At 37.5% G+C, this 19,941-nt stretch overlaps 1 protein-coding gene across 2 annotated transcripts in view; it reads right to left on the minus strand.

Moving 5' to 3' along the window:
- ARHGAP42 (Rho GTPase activating protein 42) overlaps positions 1-19,941 on the minus strand; it is a 173,129-nt gene that overhangs the window by 21,746 nt on the left and 131,442 nt on the right. For both annotated transcript variants that reach the window (XM_072850669.1, XM_072850668.1), the window contains exons 10-18: positions 18,305-18,414; positions 15,643-15,721; positions 14,573-14,612; positions 10,140-10,202; positions 8,424-8,498; positions 7,648-7,732; positions 6,317-6,375; positions 5,349-5,454; positions 428-587 (exon numbers count right to left, since the gene is read on the minus strand). In XM_072850669.1, coding sequence (XP_072706770.1) covers positions 428-587; positions 5,349-5,454; positions 6,317-6,375; positions 7,648-7,732; positions 8,424-8,498; positions 10,140-10,202; positions 14,573-14,612; positions 15,643-15,721; positions 18,305-18,414 — 777 coding nt within the window. The remainder of the gene's footprint in view (positions 1-427; positions 588-5,348; positions 5,455-6,316; positions 6,376-7,647; positions 7,733-8,423; positions 8,499-10,139; positions 10,203-14,572; positions 14,613-15,642; positions 15,722-18,304; positions 18,415-19,941) is intronic.

The following is a 19,941-nucleotide window of genomic DNA, read 5'->3' on the forward strand; positions in this document are numbered from 1 at the left end:
CCCCAAAGGACAGCAATGGTCAGAAAGACTCTGACCTGATGCCCTCAGAGGAGAATCCATGCATTCACCCAGAGTGAACCTTCATACACTGCTCGCATGAGAGAGATGGAGGAGCTGGGAGCAAAGTTATGACCTTCTCATTCTGTTTCTACATATAACAAGGACACAGCACTCTTCAGAAAGCAACTGAAGATTCAGAGCAACTTCTTCAAAGCATGGGAGATTATGCCTTGGAGCTGTACCTTGCACAGCCACAAAAGACTTGCTAGGAATACAGATCCATAGCATGGCGTGGGAAGAAGGTATTCTTTCTATCAATGACCTTCTACAAATGCTAGTTTTCTTATTCTTAAGAACTTAAGGATGGCAATGAAAATGAGATCTTAGTTCCACTTTATCACAGAACAGTCAGATAATGTCTTTCTACCTTTTCATAATGCTCTATCAGAATTTCAACGACGATATTCTGAAACTTAATGTTCATCATAGCAGCCACGGTTTCTTCTTGGGCTCTCATCAGAGTAGGTCCAAAGATAACACCAAGGTTGGATACAGTCATTAGATTTTGCTGACTGTGTAATGATACCCTTTAAATGAACACAAATAATATGCAATTAAATAGTTGTGCTAAACTACAATTCCAACAGGCAAAACCCTGTTAAGACTATTTGTTTTACAAGATCCCAAGTTCATGTCTCCCCTTTAAAAACACTTTTTAAACTTTCACTTTTACTAGAGTCAAAATGCAGTGTAGTACAACTACTGTATTTCCATTAAGGCTCCCATCCTGCAATAACTTAATGGATAATGAGCATGCCTTCCTAGAGTAAGTATTTAAACTCCTGACATAATTGACAGGGAAAAGCAACTATCTTTGAAGGTCACCACAGAGAGATCCAGACCATCTAAAGTTTAGGAGTCTTAGAGCTGGTACCAATCTCTCTCCAATGATTATACAGGAACTTAAATACTTGATGTTGTATTGACTGAAAATACCATGATATAATGGAGGTCAACCATATACCTGAGCTTTCATGTAAAGGAAAGAAACTTAGTTACTGAAAACACTTACATTGCAATAGGTTCTCTTTATTAATGTGTTGAAAACACGGGATCAATGGGGTCAGTGAAATCATTGTTTTTGTGGTATAGATAACCCTAAATGATCATAATGACATCTTCTGGTTAAAATATATTAACCTTTTACTTCTGTATATTCTGTTATTGCTTACTGTACCTTTTCTGTCATTTTTCTTCTTAATGTAGAATTTAGAAACTTAGTTTTTCCAATAATTTATCAGATAGTAAAATGGAAACCATCAATCAGTAATCCTCAATGCCCCTTTTCTCTCCTTACAAATAAGATTTACCAAATAAAAACCGTATCATCATAAATCCTTTGAAATAACTGCCAGTGGTTCCCCAGTCACAGCTGCCCTATTGCCTCATGTTTGAGAAATATCATGCCAAGTAAAGATTTGATAATTGCCTTAATGCTTAATTTTACTGAATCTGCTATCAAATAGAATCAGTTACTGAGACACTTGTTCACATTTTCCTCTTCCTTCTCACTGCTATCTGCTACCATTGTCAAGCTGAGCATTTTTAGCCATTTCCTACATAATTAAAATAAACCTTGTACCTTTTAAAATTAAGAAACAGTAAAATCTATAAAACACTCGAAGACTAGCAGGTAGGAGCAAACTTAATCTTCTGTTTTCCTCTGACAGCCTTCATTGATCAGGTTTATGGAGACATCTGCTACATTTTCCTTCCAATAATATTCTCAGATAGCTTGATTTGTTCTTAAAATGTTATACAAACATTAGCAAAATGATCTATCTGATGTCAGAATAGCAAATAACACAAATAGTATCCCCTTACAAAGATTAAAAAGGCAGTGACGAAAAGACTGTGAGATTTTCCCAAGGCTACTGGGGGATTTTGTTAGGATCAGGATCAAACCCATGTCTGGACTCACACATTACCCTTTCTCTCAGTCTCACTGTTGAGTAGGCACTAATGATACACAGAATTAGTAGAATAGTAGAATTATCTTGGTATAGAGGTGAGATAGACTGTACAATTACTTCTATAATGAGGTAATACTTCCCTCATATTTGGAACAGGAATGTTTTAGCACCCCATTTACACTGAGAAGCAGGAGAAATATGGGAAACGGGTTTGTATTGGAGACAACATGATTACAAACTGCAGGAAAATAAATGCCTGTCTTCTTACATGTTTCCTATGTTGCTTCATTAAGTTATGCCAAAAAAACCTTCCAAAATTTTACTTCAGACAGACACACGGGCAGAGATCATTATTTGGAAGCTATATCATGAAAATAACTGCCTTGTTAAAGCACATTTTTAGCCAATTATCTTAATCTAATTTTCTCTGTAACAGATCTTATGTTTGGCTTAGGTGACTAAGGGGTGTTTGGGAAGCCCACTAGCATTTTAATGAAAATGGAATTTTGAATTACTCAGCTCTAGATTTGTTAGAAAATCCTAAAAAAATAACCCTTTGCGATGTTACTCTGCTTTGTGGTGCACAGTAACTGTTAAGGTCTCTTACACAAACATTATAGTCTTACAGCATGAGACAGAAAGGAGTGTTTGTCCTGTGTTTGGGTTTCCTTGGTTACAAATTTGGTAGCTTGGTTAATAAAAGGAATGGTGAATTTAATAACATTGTAACGAGAAAGGACTTTCTACAAAGCATTTCAAAGGCTCAATTTCTTGCAAAAGAGAAAAAACCCAGGGCTGTAAATGGATCATTTTGATAACCAATTTCCCCTGACCTGGTCCTACTGTTGCTGGGCTACTGAACAGATACAGGCCAAGGTAGTCATGCATTTCAGGTAGCTGTAAGGCATTAATTAAGGTGCAGTTGCTTTCTCCTCAAAATCTCTTTGATACATCACTAGTAAATTTGTGATACTGCCAGATCGCAGTATCTATCTATCTTAGAAAAGTATGGTGTTATTAAATCATACCAAAGAACGATTTATTGTTTAAAGTATAGACGTAATTTGACTAGGAAGCTTTAAAAACAAAAAGTCAGTTATGTAACTGAAAATAACACCAAACTTCCCGTGTTCGCCTGTTGACTGAGTATATACTCATGCACTACCACCTCTCTGCAGGGTGCTTTTCAGGATTTGCTGGTTTTGTTTGTTTGGCTGGTTTTAGTATGATCCACATCCCACAACATCCAGATCATATTTAATTTTGCACAGTGACATAGAAGTCAAGGTAGGCAGAGAGCTAAAGACCTTAAGACCTAAACCAAGAAAAAATAATATTATCCTCATTTTATAACCCATAGTTAAAGGTATAGTATTTTCACCTAGACACAAAAGCATACATAAAGGAACTGAACAGCTAAAAGAATCTAGGGAAAGGATGGACATTTTGAAATTGAATTTTAAACAAAAGAATGAAGCAACAGGAGGTTGGTTTTTTTTTCATATTTTCCCATTTACATAAAATTAAGCACTTTATCTGCCATTTGTTCCTTGAAAAATCTCCACACAGTGGTAGGAAAAAAATGAGGAAGGAAGATAACTAATACACTCAAGAGACTAATTTTCAATTCAGTCTCATTAGAATTGCTAGCATAAACAACAGCTGGCAAGTTGTATGAGAAATTAGAAAGGGTGAATTGAACGTTGGAAAGGAAAGAACTGAAAGTTTTCAGTATAAAACCATAAGATTAAATTTATCAGAAATGAGAATTGCATCAAAGATGTGATAGGCAAGAGTTAAAGAGAACAATCAAAGAAGGGAATATTGCAGGCATGCTTTTCTTTGGAAATGTATCTGAGGTCATATTGAGAAGAAAGAGGCCAAGAAAAGAGGTCAGGAAAGAAATGCTTGCCTATAACTAATTCTGCCTAGAAATAAGTCAGTTCCTATGTATATATATTCCTAATTTAGTGGCTTCCAGACTAGCAGCTTTTACAAAATCATTAATCCCTCATTAAATGTTTTAGCTTTTTAGAGGGTTAGAAAGCAGTAGATACTATATTTTTTAGCTAATCAAACAACTCCGTGAGTAAGGAAACTTATGAAACTTGCTTTCACCTGGTTCTCTGCGTTACCCCATGTCTAATGAGATGCAAGGTCTGCCTAATCAGTTTTTGCAATGGAAGCATTCCCAGCAGCTCCCTATCATGTTAGCTTTCCAGGGGCTAATGGCATAAAGGGATAAAAATAATTTATTAGGGCAAATAATTTCTTATCAAAGAAATTTTCAAAGTTCTCACGTCTATAAGAGGAAGCAAAACTTCATTAGGCTCCACTGTAGACAGCTTACTGCAGGCTGTGGCTCAAGCTGTGATCAAAAAAGCAAAATAGCTGGGACGTAATGAATGGAATGAAAACAATATGGACTGCTATCTTAATGTCTTCTAAATATCTCAGTCATGTGGGCCTTATCTGAACAACTGCTGTTTCAGTATTCAAATTCCCAGATCATTGATAAATGTACTAAAAAGTATACAGCATCCTAAATCAGAAAGACTAATACATATTAAAAAGTATTCAGCAAATACCAGTGAAAACTGACCAAAGATTTAGTAAAACTTACATGAATAAAGTTTGATGCAGAAACAGGATAAATTATAAGGTAATAATGGTATGTAATCATAGCTAGTGACATAGAGAGACATAAGAGAATAAAAACTTGTCTTTTTTGTCTCACAGCATGTGCTAAGTGTAATTCAGTGAAGACAAAAGGTCATCAGTTCAAAGAAATGCAAAATCTTTTCCATCTGACATTTAATTAATACTCAGAGCTGATGAAACAAGGGAGATTCAAAAGTGGGTTTGGACATTTATAAAGATATCACAAATATAAATAATAATACTTCAAATTAGTGTTTTCAAATGATACTACACTTCAGAGCTGTTAGAGAGAAAAATAAGATCAAACATGAAGGACAAGTATTATCACATTAGTCTACTCTCCATTTCTGAAACAGTGTGGGACCTCGAGTCAGATTCAAAACAGCATTTTCTATCAACGTTAGCATAGTTTTAGATGTTTCTTAAATCTAATTAATGCCAATTCCTGTAGTAAGTAGCAACATGAATGAAAACACCGAGTGGGTTTATTTTGTAAACATAGTTGGTCATCTTGGTGACTCTTTATGGTGTTATTTTTAATTTTGTTTTTACGGTAAGTATTCTTCAGCTATGTTGAGAACAGCATTTTAGAAATTAAATGTAATTTCAAGTGGCATTGTTTCAACACAGAGAATGGATTAAGCAACGCTGACAAATTTAAAGCGGAAATAATCACATCTTACAATAATACCGAAGAGAAAAATAAATAATTACTTGACCAAGTGCTTGATAAGGATGTCCAGCATCTCTCTGTTCTTCTCTGGTAACTTATGCACAAGCGCATGCACTGCCTCAACTCTGTAGTTCTGATCATCTGACTCTATTAAACAGAAAAAAAATATTGTTGATAAATTAGAACATGTGCTAAGATGCGACTACAAATGGCACCAATGCCTGTATGCTAATGTATTGCTTGTACGCTAATGCTGTACATGCATCATAAGGAGCCAAACACAATTAGCCTTTAAAATGGTGAGGATAATTTGATTATACTTATTACAACATTCTGAAATCTGTATTTCAAGTAACTTGCCAAAAGCAGTTACGACTGATACTGGAACCAACGAAATTTGTGGCAATTTTGACCCGATGTGCCACTTCAGTGAAATCCAAGATTTTACCCCTTGATATATAAAATATCTAAAATTCTTTAGTGTCTTTTATTCTTATCAAGGCAAGAGGAAATGGGGAAATAACTTCAAATTCTAAACTGTTTAGAATGTTTAGAAATAATTCTAAATTCTAAATCTTACTATCTCTGTATCTAATTACTCCATTCATGAAAAGGAGATAATTATCACCCCCTCCAATTTCTCAAGGCAAGCTGAGAAAATAAAGGTCCCTGGATGAGAGGGATGAATGCTATAAAAGAATTATCAACCCATATAAAACAAACAAACAAACATATAAATCAAGGTTCAAAATTTCATGCAGAAGGCAGTCACACAGAACCTCTAAAAAGATCAGAACAAACCACTGAACAGCTTCATCTAGTGTGACTTCTCTGGTTTGAGGGCTTTCATGTGGCACTGTGCTGTCACATACAGTGACATGGAAGAACTCGGATCCATGGCTGGATCACTGAATAATAGACCAAGGAGAAAAATAAGGATAGTAACTGAGGAGATTAAGTGTTAGAAACAATATTACTTTCATGAAAGTGTATTTATTACTTTACTTACTAACAGCAACAATGAAATCTTTGTGCAGCTTGAAAGTCATCAGTGGTTCTGAAAGACACCTGGTTGTAAAAAAATATTAAAAAGAAAATTTAAAAAAATGCGTTACTCAAAGTCCTTTTAAGTTTTATGGGTGTGATTATGATAGCCCTCAACATCTGCATAATATATATTGGTATCTTGTAGGAAACCCCATTCAATTATGACTGATTGCAAGTAGTGTACAAATCAATCATGTACATAGTCTGAAAATCTCTTCCAGTTGAATCTGATGTCACCATGTAGGTTAATAAGGGAAACACTACTGGCACTGACTTCAGCACAGAGACTCACTGTTTTCTGGCTTCCATACTGTAGAACAAGAATAAATACAGCTGCAGAACGTAGGACAGTGGGCTGCAGAAGCGATCTTTTGCCCAAGAAAGGCAAAAACATTATAAAATGTGGGACTGAAATTCTGATCTGAGAGATTCTAGAAGAGTCATCCTCTGAAAAGCAGACTGTCAATTGCCTTATAGACACAAACACACAGCTACTGCTAGCTCACATTCTAATTTCACAAATACAGTATCTACAATGATTTGTGCTTCTGAAGATGTATTATAAATTTCTTCAACCAAAGCCAATCTTTTCAATGAAGTTTACATGAGCATTGCACTATAAATCCTAGGCATATTTTCCAGAGTGAATAGGGATTTCTGATGCTGCCCTTTGTTAGGTGACCGGTTGAGGAAATCTAGATTTTTAGAAGGCATAGAAGACCCACCATCTGAATTTGATGCTTTTTATTCTTTTTCTTTTGAATGTCATATATTGAGAGCCAAAAAAGAGTTATATTGGGAGTACCATAATTCTTGAAAATTCTGTCTTTTATTAGCAAATATTTTAAGAGAAAATGATAGTGTGGGAGGGATATTGTATTTGTGAAGACACCAACAGCATAGGATAAAAATCTACGCTTTTGCAGAGATTTTTATTCTGCTCCAACAATGATGTCATGAAACCTCATGGTAGCTTAAGGGATTCAGAAAAGAGAGACTGAGCACAACATGCTTTGTGGTTAACATAAAAGATTTTAAATAAAAACATGCAACTAATTAAATTCTGCCAAATTTAGGGCTATATACATAAGGCATGACTATCTTAATAAGGCAGAAAGTGTATGACAAATTCTAGATTTATTATTACACATAATCACAGGGATATTAGGCAAGATAATAATATACTCAATTATTACCATGCTAATGGATACAAGAAATGTAATATGATATTCATAAGCAAAAGATTAATGGCCCAGAAAAGGAATATGGAGATTTGTGTAGCATCATACTTACCTGAGGTAGTTTTTTAGTCCGCTTGTTATTGTTTTATTGTCCCAAAGTTCCATATCAATATCCATATCAGGAGGAGATTTAGGGGCTGGTAGAAATGTGAATTATGATTGTGTTATAGTTTGACTAACACACTAACTAGAAAAGCAGCAAAACAAGCTAATAGATTAGTAATTTAGCTCATGTGATTACTTATTAGCCAGAATAACTACCAATCTGATCAATATTTTTTTTTTAATGTCTGCCAAAGTATTAATGAAAATTAATTTAGCACTCATATTTAGTACCTGTAAACATGAAATATATGCACTGTATCAAAGTGTAAAGTAAGCTCAAGTCAACAGAGACTTACTAACGTATTTGGCTTAGACATTCAAACAGAGGCATCAGAGAGCCAAATTAGCAAGACAAGTGAAAGACTAGAACAACTGTCTATTAAACTGATTTATGATGTGTTACAGAACTAAGCTTTGGAACACTTCTGAAATATGCCAAATAGATACCAATAAATAGAACTTTAAAGCTAAAAGAAGAAATGTATTTTATCAGTAATTTGCTCTTGTATATCAATGACTGCATGCAGAAATTGAACACTAATGTACACAAGAAACTAGTTAGATGGATCACTCATTTTAAGACTGCAAACTCAATTCAGTGGCAGTAAGTGCACATACAAAATTGTAAATATTATGACACACCCTTCTGAGCACAACAGTTAAGGCAAAAGGGACCACAGCACACACGCTGCACACTGCCAAAGGTTCACTTTGGATACTTACAAAATATGGTATTCATCAGCTTTTGCACCTTGGAGTTTACACCTCCTATTCTGTACAGCCCCAGGATAGTAATACCTACATTGGGAAAACAAGCACAATGAAAATAATGAAAATGTGGTTATTTCAATATACTCTGATGCATCCTTGGTGTATGTTTTGAAAACACCTAAACGTATTTATGGAAAATTGTACAATTACATTCTTGAGTAGTGCTTTACCCTACTGAATTCTCTTCTGGGACATTAACAAATGCATTCCACTGAATCCACACCATACTATACATTAACCATAATTTTACATTAACAGAACTGTTTTGCATAGAAATGACCCATATTAGCAAACAACAAGGAGACGGCTGGGAAAAGTGAAGGATAAGACCCAAAAGCAGTCTTAAACCACATTACACATCAACAAGGTTATCTTACCTAGACTTCAGTGGAATTACTATGCATCTATATTTGCTTAGACCATCATCCCTTCCAATTAAGATTTGATTGATATTTATAGGACAAATAACGATTGTATAAAAAATAAAAACATATACTGTATACTGTTGCAACACTGCAGTTGAGAATTTGTATTTATATTTATGTTATGCATGGATCCTCATGCAAAATAGACAGTCAAGCCCCAATTTACCCATAAGTTTCAACTGCTGGGTTTGTTTTAATAGCACAGATATTAATGACAAATAATGTTTAAAGTGTGACATTCACAACACTGTATTTCAGTATTCCAGTGATTACAATTTTATTGTTTTTAACTGCCTTTTAAAATCAGCAGGATTTAAAAGTCTTCTCTTCTCCCCACTTCAGGTCTTACCATTTAAAAATAGCCCACTTTTCCTTTGAAAACAACATTCCAAAGTCTGATCTCACTTAGATAACCTAGGTGTTTTGTTTTGAAATCTTTTTTTTTCCCCCCGGAAAAAAATGCAAGCTCTGAGTCAGCAGTGATTCAAAAGCTACATAACATTGTTACCTGAGAAAGTGAATTCATGTTGAGCTCAATGTTGCAGACAGACCACACAGCTTTTGAATTAGAAGAGAGGTGCATACTGACAGTTCAGTGCATGGACAGGAAAAGGTTACCTCTTTTTATGGAAGGATACAGCCACACCTCTTCATTTGAAAGGGGATAATTAAAAACTTGCTGTGAGTTGCAAGATATTCAACTCATCAGTAGAATGATTATTACTTTCTTTTTGTACATTTCCACTACCAAAAATGAGTTTCTAAACATTTAAAAAAAATGGATAAACTATGTGCAAAATGAGTGAATAAACTGATAGGAGTTATGCTCTGCAAAAAAGATGTTCCAGCAGAGAGTATTCATGCCACTTTCTGGTTTTCAGGTTTTATGTCAGAAACTGAAGTTGGGAGGTGAGGCTCCCTACAGTTTTACCACGAGAAAGCACAATTCGGTGCACACAAATTAAAGACTAAAGATATGTGCAGCTGTGTATTAAGCTGTCTAAACGACATGAAATTACAGAAAATGTTTAAAAAACCCACTTAAATGATATGTTAAGAACTGTTGTTGGAACTTGTGGCAACGGTTTTAAGTGTAAAGCACACAGATAAAATGTGAAAAGTACAAACCAAATGATGGACACACTCCAAAGCACAGCTGTAAAACATGTAGAATTAATCAAAGTAATATTTAAGAAAAAATACTTAAAATGATCTAATACATAATTTGTGATTTAATACACACCTCTTGTTTCTACAGCATGAATACATTTCCTCACAAAGTTGAAACCTGCTTCATTTAAGAACACTATAAAAAAAAGAAAAAAAGGTAATTCTTTTCTAACTTATCAATACACAAAATTGTGTTTAGCTACATTCACGTTAGTCAAGAAGGACTGATACACATCTATCCACGAGATTATGATACTTATTCTGTAATAGTATTCTTGTAGATATATCCTTAGCACTCAAAATTCAACTTTCTAATCATTAGTGTATCATTAGGAGCAGAATATTCTACTGTCTTTTTCAGAAATCAGTAGCCCCTCTACACATACAGCTGAAAGCTTGTTGCTTTACAAGCAGATTGCTATACTCCCTTCCCTCTGCTGAGGAAAATGCTTTTAAGAGTTCAGGACCTACACTATGAACAGAATACATTTGTTGATTTTAATACAACATCATTCTTTGTTCCTTGCACATGCACATAACCGCTCAGAAAATGGTAACATAGGAAAAAAACCTTTGTTATTGACTTTAATTAGTAAGCTTATTTCAAGTGAATGTATTTCTCATTAATTTTTGTATATAATGCTCACTGCTCTAACTAGCCAAACAAAGAAGATCTTAAAGCAGCATATTTGTCACCACTAAAATAAAGACCATCATATAAAAAACATAGTGGTTTAAATTTTAGATTTCCAGAATCCCAAATATACCTCTTATGAACATGTATGACCATATCTGACACATCTCTCTCTCTCTCTCTCTGAGATACATACACCCACACATATATTTAAATTATTTTTACGTATTTGTGTAATATAATATTATGTTAATAACATATATGTGTTAATATAATGTTAATACAGTTATACACATAAATCTCATAGGATCTTTAAATATACTCATTTTATTACTCAGTGTATGTGTAATAGGTGCATACACACCTAAACCCAAAAAGATGTGATGAGCTGAGGCCAGTTGTACGAGATTCAACAAGGCCAAGTGCCGGGTCCTGCACCTGGGTCACAACAACCCCATGCAACGCTACATGCTTGGGGAAGAGTGGCTGGAAAGCTGCCTGGCGGAAAAGGACCTGGGGGTGTTGGTTGACAGCTGCCTGAATATGAGCCAGCAGTGTGCCCAGGTGGCCAAGAAGGCCAATAGCATCCTGGCTTGTATCAGAACTAGTGTGGCCAGCAGGACTAGGGAAGTGATTGTGCCCCTGTACTCAGCACTGGTGAGGCCGCACCTCGAATCCTGTGTTCAGTTTTGGGCCCCTCACTACAAGAGAGACCTTGAGGTGCTGGAGCGTGTCCAGAGAAGGGCAACGAAGCTGGTGAAGGGTCTCGAGAACAAATCTGACAAGGAGCAGCTGAGGGAACTGGGGTTGTTTAGCCTGGAGAAAAGGAGGCTCAGGGGAGACCTTATTGCTCTCTACAACTCCCTGAAAGGAGGTTGTAGATAGGTGGGGGTCGGTCTCTTCTCCCAGGTAACAAGTGATAGGACGAGAGGAAACGGCCTCAATTTGCGCCAGGGGAGGTTTAGATTGGATATTAGGAAATTTTACTTCACTGAAGGGGTTGTCAAGCATTGGAACAGGCTGCTCAGGGAAGTGGTTGAGTCACCATCCCTGAAGGTATTTAAAAAATGTGTCAATGTCTATGTAATAGAGGAGCCAACGAGGAGAGGTGCTATGCTGGACCTTGTTCTCACCAACAAGCAGGGACTGGTGGGGAATATGAAGCTCAAGGGCAGCCTTGTCTGCAGTAACCATGAAATGGTGGAGCTCAAGATCCTGAGGGCACCAAGGAGGGTGCACAGCAAGCTCACTACCCTGGACTTCAGGAGAGCAGACTCTGGCCTCTTCAGGGATCTGCTTGGGAGAGCACCACTAGATAAAGCCCTGGAGGAAAGAGGGGCCCAAGAAAGCTGGTTAATATTCAAGGATCACCTCCTCCAAGCTCAGGAGTGATGCATCCCAACAAAGAGGAAGTCATGCAAAAATGCCAGGAGGCCTGCCTGGATGAAAAAGGAGCTCCTGGACAAACTCAAACAAAAAGGAAGCCTACAGAGGGTGGAAGCAAGGACAGATAGCCTGGGAGGAATACAGAGAAATTGTCCGAGCAGCCAGGGACCAGGTTAGGAAAGCTAAAGCCCTGATACAATTACATCTGGCCACAGACATCAAGGGCAACACAAAAAGCTTCTATAGGTATGTCAGTGATAAAAGGAAGACTAGGGAAAACGTGGGCCCTCTCCAGAAGGAAACGGGAAAGCTGGTTACCCGGGATATGGAGAAGGCTGAGGTACTCAATGACTTTTTTGCCTCAGTCTTCACCAGCAAGTGCTCAAGCCACACCGCCCAAGTCACAGAAGGCAAAGGCAGGGACTGGGAGAATGAAGAACCACCCACTGTAGGAGAAGATCAGGTTCAAGACCATCTTAGGAACCTGAAGGTGCCCAAGTCCATGGGACCTGATGAGATGCATCTGCAGGTCCTGAGGGAACTGGTGGATGACGTCGCTAAGCCACTATCCATCATATTTGAGAAGTTGTGGCAGTCTGGTGAAGTTCCCACTGACTGGAAAAGGGGAAACATAACTCCCATTTTTAAAAAGGGAAAAAAGGAAGACTCGGGGAACTACAGGCCAGTCGGTCTCACCTCTGTGCCTGGCAAGATCATGGAGCAGATCCTCCTGGAAACTATGCTAAGGCACATGGAAAATAAGGAGGTGATTGGTGACAGCCAACATAGCTTCACTAAGGGCAAATCGTGCCTGACAATCTGGTGGCCTTCTACGACAGGGTTACAGCATTGGTGGATAAGGGAAGAGCAACTGATGTCATCTACCTGGACTTGTGCAAAGCATTTGACACCGTCCTGCACAACATCCTTGTCTCCAATTGGAGAGGCATGGATTTGATGGACGGACCACTCAGTGGATAAGGAATTGGCTGTATGGTCGCACTCAAAGAGTTGTGATCAATGGCTCGATGTCCAAGTGGAGACCAGTCACGAATGGCATTCCTCAGGCGTCAGTACTGGGACCAGTGCTGCTTAACATGTTAGTCAGCAACATGGACAGTGGGATTGAGTGCACCTTCAGCAAGATTCCCAACAACGTCAAGCTGTGTGGTGCGGTTGACACGCTGGAGGGAAGGGATGCCATCCAGAGGGACCTTGACAGGCTTGAGAGGTGGGCCCGCGTGAACCTCATGAAGTTTAACAAGGCCAAGTGCAAGGTCCTGCACATGGGTCAGGGCAATCCCAAGCACAAATACAGGCTGGGCAGAGAATGGATTGAGAGCAGCCCTGAGGAGGACTTGGGGGTGTTGGATGGTGAGAAGCTCAACATGACCTGGTAATGTGCATGTGCAGCCCAGAAAGCCAACCGTATCCTGGGCTGCATCAAAAGAAACGTGGCCAGCAGGTCGAGGAAGGTGATTCTGCCCCTCTACTCTGCTCTTGTGAGACCCCACCTGGAGTACTACGTTAACCTCTGGGGCCCCCAACATAAGAAGGACGTGGATCTGTTGGAGTGAGTCCAGAGGAGGGCCACAAAGATGATCAGGGGGCTGGAGCACCTCTCTGATGAAGACAGGCTGACAGAGTTGGGGTTGTTCAGCCTGGAGAAGAGAAGGCTCCAGGGAGACCTTATAGCAGCCTTCCAGTACCTGAAGGGAGCCTACAAGAAAGCTGGAGGGGGACTTTTTACAAGGGCATGTAGTGATACGACAAGGGGTAATGGCTTTAAATTGAAAGAGGGTAGATTTAGATTAGATATCAGGAAGAAATTCTTCACTATGAGGGTGGTGAGGCACTGGAACAGGTTCCCCAGAGAAGTTGTGGATGCCCCATCCCTGGAAGTGTTCAAGGCGAGGTTGGACGTGGCTTTGAGCAACCTGGTCTAGTGGAAGGTGTCCCTGCCCATGGCAGGGGGGTTGGAACTAGATGATTTCTAAGGTCCCTTTCAACCCAAACCATTCTGTGACTCTATGTGTCACTTAGGGATGTGGTTTAGTATGACTATGAGCAGTGTTATGTTTACGGTTAGACTCGATGGTCTTAAAGGTCTTTTCCAACCTAAATGATTCTATGATTCTATGTAGGGATATTATTTCAACCCACTATCATGTATTTACATTTAGGTATACAGACTACTGATATAAACTTTTTCCAGATTTGTTAAATATATTGTAGCTTTGGAGCCAATCAGATTTTCTTTCAATTTATGTTTGATAGTAATACAAAAGTTGAAGGCTTTCTCACAGTTTACATAGCTTAGGATGTGCTTGCATGTAACCCAATCATGTAATCCAACAAAGTTATTTCATAGCAATAAGAAGAAAATGTAAAATAATTGATATCTCTCTCTCACACACACACATCTCTAGAAACCAGGACATTACAGAAATCTAGCAATATTTGGTAACTCTACATAAAGAGCTTACTTTCTTCCTTCTTGCTAATAATGGCCGGCAGTGTGTAGATCTGTAAAAAAAACCAAAACACAACAGGTCAATGTTTGTGCTTTAAATTCTTTATTGACAGGTTTGTTGGTAGTTCTTAAGCTAGCTGCAATATGCTGTGTATTAGCTTGCTCCTAGGGGAAAGACAACCTTGCCTTTCACCTTCTCTTGACATTTACCTCCACAGCACTCACTCAGGTTAACAGCCCTGTGCTAGGATCTGAGCAGGTGAAGAGGGCAACAACCCACTGCTTTGGTTGTGTTTGCAGTTTTACACAGCTGATCTTCTTCACCTCTGGGGAGAAGGCAGAGGGTCAGCAGGATGAGTCCCAGAAACTTATTCAGGCTGGCCTTGAGATTCTATATTGACTAGGGATTTAATAGCATTAAATTTATAGGCACCTAAAATGTGTCAGAAGTCAGATTTGCAGACTCCAAATGGGTTAAATTTCAACACAACTACTGATCTAATTTCTCTACTGTTTCAGTCAAGCAAGAAGCTTGTAAAAACACTCATTTATCTCATAAAATCAATCAACCATTTTTTTCCCCTTGGATACAGGTTTGGCATCACCCTCATTCAGTGATTATTTTAAGAGCAGATTAATAGTGGGAAGAAATCTCAGACAAGCCTGTCTCTTAGTAGCTTTCAACACATTTTCATGCTCTCTGCAGTGCCTTTCAAGACAGTGCTAATAGTTTATTCCATGATGCTGTCCAAAAGATGGTTTGTCTTTTCCAGTGCAGAAACTACCACTTCACAAATGTTATCTGAACCATGAATCCTATTAGACAATATGCTATCATATTACTTAAATATTAAATATCCTAACATAAAATAATAATATATAAATACAGGCTTAAATTCACTAATAGTTCTGCTTTTCTACTTTGTACGTATCTTCACTGCATACCTGCGATAGTGTCTCACAAAGAACCGAACTGTATTTGCCTGTACTGTAACAGCGTATCTGAAATGCATACTAGCTTCCTTCTTTAACATGTGTGCCATAAAACTGTAAAAAGAAAAGAAAATGAAAAAAGGTCCTTACTGGTTCCTTTCCATCCATAGCTTCAAGCCAAAGTTTTCGGTTGGATTCTGAAAAAGCTTGCAGTGTGATGATTCCAGGTCTGTCAAAAACATACACATACACTGAAGTTACTAATTTCTTTTTCTCAAACAGTATCTGAAGTCAGAATCCAAATGGATATTGACATGAAGTGAATGCATAAAAGACAGAGAGAAGTTAAAGAAAGTTGATAGCTTCTGACATAACACAGTAACTTTGAGCTAGATTTAAAAACAGGTCTGTTTTTTAAAAGTTCAGTACTGCAACACATAATTTTAGATGTCTAGTCCTAAGTGCTACAACCCTCTAATAGGTATTAGGCACCTCCATATTGCAAGATTGAGTTATACACCTGCAAACGGGATCCCATACAACCCATTTTTCCGTGTGGAGATGCTTAGGGTGGAAAACTTAAGGGCAAGATACATCAGCTCAATTTGACTAAATATGTCTATGCCTGAGCTGGTTATCTATGTTCCTTTCATAGCAAATGAAGAGAAGTAGGTACTTCTAATATAAAAGAAATACATTTTGAACTAACTTCCTCTCTAGTTACTGAAATAGTTGGTAATTTCCCAGAAATTAAAATTACATTCAAGGTGAAACACACTTTTTGATGTTACCTTTTTATATAGCTCCAGTACAAATAAGATGGTGTAACCTCTAGAATAGTTTTTACAAGAAGTCTGAGCTGAATGTAGGTGTGAAAAACACCTAAGTAAATTTTAAACTCATTATGTCAATTAGAAGGGCTCACAGTGTATGTTCTCCATTAGTTGTTCACAACGGTTTCTTTCAGTTAACATGCTTCCTTCATGAAATGAGATGTGCACATTAGTCTGCATGGTTTTCTAGTGTTTTAGTAAAATAGTATTTCATATAATGTTTCATACAGCGTTGCATATAACAATGCAAGGAGAGAATTAGCTCTGTGGGATAAGGTGTTTGGAGACAGAAGTTACCCATAAAATCTTGCAACAAAATTTTGAAGACTGGTGTAGCTGCACATTTTTAAAAAGAGCTCTTTCATGATGAAAAGTCACACCCTCACATTACTAAGGAAACTTATCTTATAATAATGTCAATTACTTGTAAAGTTTTTCTGTATTTTGCAGGTGATGTCCAAGATTATACTCCATGTAAACAATATTAAGTCTTGAATTTAAAATCAGTTCAAATGTAATCATTATCACAGTCTTTTTGAACCCTCAGTATTCCAGTACTGTATTTCTATTTACATGAACTCACTCACATTCTTAGTCATTGCTCCTATCAGTAACGGCCACTGCATCTTTTCTTTCTTAGGGGAAACCCAAGTTTTACCAACATGACATTCAGAAGAGGTTAATGACATTGTATATGAACTCCCACCAAATATTTCTAGGTATTTCATTGTCTATTTATCTCTTCTGCTGACTTGCACAAAAATTCACTGCTTCCCTGCTGAATACCAAAACAATTGGAAAAGTGAACTTTCTATCAGCCTGTGAAAGTTATATCCTTACAATAATGACCAAGTAACTTTGTATTCTACTCCCCTTTCCATCTTCTGTCCAAGTTTCCAGAATGCCTTTAACTTACAGGCCATGCACATTTGTAATCAATCAAAATGTCCAAAAGGAATAAATAATATGTAAAAAGTGCCTACAACTATCTCTTTGATGACAACTTGAAGAACTGCAGATGGAACTAATTGTTCTGTGCAGTTTTGCTGAACTGTGAACGTTCTAGTAGAGTAAGGGAGAGGGAAGGGACAACATTCACTTGTGAATACGTTACAATGCTGCTGCCACAGATGTGTCTAATAAATGCAATTCTACTTAGAAACAACTACCAATTTCAAACGCAACCTGTCAATTCAAGCTTAAGAGCTTTCAAGAGACCAATTAGTCTCAACATTTGTTCATATAAAATTTCTGTTTCTTAAACCTGAACTCACTCAAAGTCTATTTTACAAAAATAATGTATTTATATTTGAAAGTACCAAAGTAGCCTCAAAATTATCATGTAAAACCAGCAGTTCTGAATGGAATTTAAAATGACAGTAACAGTCATAAAATATTTCTTAAGAGAATGACTACAAAAGTCAGTCTATTTATCATAGTTTAAAGGTAAAATTAATTCAACATTTCTCTTTATTCCCAAGCTTGAAAAAAATACTTTTACAAAGTACTGTGTACATATACTTCAAATACAGAAAAGCTGTTTTCATCTATCTTATATAATTATAACATCCAGGAATAAGTGAAAAAAAAATTGCAGAAGTAATTTTCAAAAAAGAAAAATTACATGCTATCATACATTTCTCAGAGAAATAGAGATTGGTACAGAATATGCTTATTAGTAAGTATTTCTAAAAATATTTATGATCTATTCCTGAAAGAGGGTAGTCAGTTGTGCTACAGGTTTTGTAAGAATCCATCTTGTATCTGCATGCAAACATAATGTAGTTAAGAAAACACATATGCAATGTAGTGAATTTTGTTAGAAAAACAGGTTTGAACAAATAAGTACTAAGTCTTGAAAGCCTGGTTTGTCTGGATACAAGCATATTGATAAATACGTTTTCCTATTACGTATTGGTGGCAAGTGCTTCTATTTTTAACTGTTTTCAATTTCTTAACACAATGAAAAAAATTCAGACCTCTCAAATACTTCAATATCGAAACAGAAACGTTTGTCAATTGAATCTGTCTTTCTCCTGATGCAAGATTTTAGCTTGAATATTTCTGGTGAGCTTGTGACAAGGCCATTCTATAAAACAAAACAAAACAAAATTAGCACAGGCAGTATGCTGATATACCTTGGCTTCACATCTTAAATTTAACTGTATGAACAATCCAAAGAACATGTCTTAAGATAGGGATTAAAATTACTTAGGAACATATACAATAATTTCTCTGTATATAAAGTAAGACTACAGTTAATAGCTTTCTGTCACATATTTATTATTTAATTGTTATATTTCAGAAAATTCCCTAAATTAAAAACTTTACAAACATCTGCATATATAACATGATTATATGTTAAATGCTAGAATGAATATCACACAATTCTGTCAACTCTCACGTGTAGATAAAAAGATTTCTAAAGAATAAAGCTGACTGACTCCTAGCTCTGGCCACCATCATTGTGAGGCCACTCTCTATAATGTTGGAAAGGCTGACACAATCAGGGGAGTTTCTGAGGAACGGGAGAAAGCAAATGTCACTCCTGTCTTCAAGAAGAGCAAGTAGAAGGATATGGGGGACTACAGGCCAGTCTGTATCACCTTGATCCCTGGGAAGGTGATGGAGTGAATAACCCTGGAAAGCATTTCCAAACATATTAAGGACGAGATGTTATTTAATTAAGATGTTACTTAAATAACATCTCTAAATAACATTAGAGATGTTATTTAAGGACATATTAAACATATATAAGGTGACTGGAAGTAGTCAGCATGGATTTAACGAAGGGGAAATCATGCAGGATCAACCCAATAGCCCTCTACAATGTGATGGATGGCTCAATGGATGATGGAAGAACAAAGAATATTGTTTATCTCAACTTTAGCCAGGCTTTTGATACTACATCCTACTACAGTAGGATGTTTCCTACTATATCCTCATAGACAAACTGGTGATGTACAGGCTAGATAAGCAGATGGTGAGGTGGAGTGAAAACTGGCTGAACTGCTGAGCTCACAGCAGAAGTCCAGCTGCAGCCAGTCACTAGTGGTCTGCCCAAGGGGTCAATACTGGGGCCAGCACTGTTTAGCATGAATAGGTATAACCCCAGGCTCCAGCACAGGCTGGTGCTGACAGGATGGAAAACAGCTTGGCAGAAAAGGACCTGCAGGTCCTGGTGAGTAACAAGTTGACCATGAGCCAGCAATGTGCCCTGGCAGCAAAGGCGGCCATTGGCCTCCTGAGCACAGCACCACCAGCAGGTCAAGGGACGTGATCCTCACCCTCTGCTCAGCACTGGTGAGACACATCTGGAGTGCTGTGTCCAGTGCTGGGCTCCTCAGTACAAGAGAGACAGGGATGTATGGGAGCAAGTCCAGCAAATGGCCAAGGTGATTAAGGACTTGGAGCATCTGTCATATGAGGAAAAGCTGCAAGAGCTGGGACTGTTCAGCCTGGAGAAGGGGGATCGTATCAGTGATTTATCTATAAATACCTGATGGGAAGGAGTAAAGAAGACTGAGTCAGATTCTTTCAGTGGTGGCCAGTGAAAGAGCAAGAGGCAACGGGCACAAACGGAAATACAGGTAATTCCATTTGAACTTAAGAAAAA

The sequence above is a fragment of the Ciconia boyciana genome, chromosome 1 (genome assembly GCF_034638445.1).
Source record: "Ciconia boyciana chromosome 1, ASM3463844v1, whole genome shotgun sequence".
Classification (NCBI taxonomy): Eukaryota; Metazoa; Chordata; class Aves; order Ciconiiformes; family Ciconiidae; genus Ciconia; species Ciconia boyciana.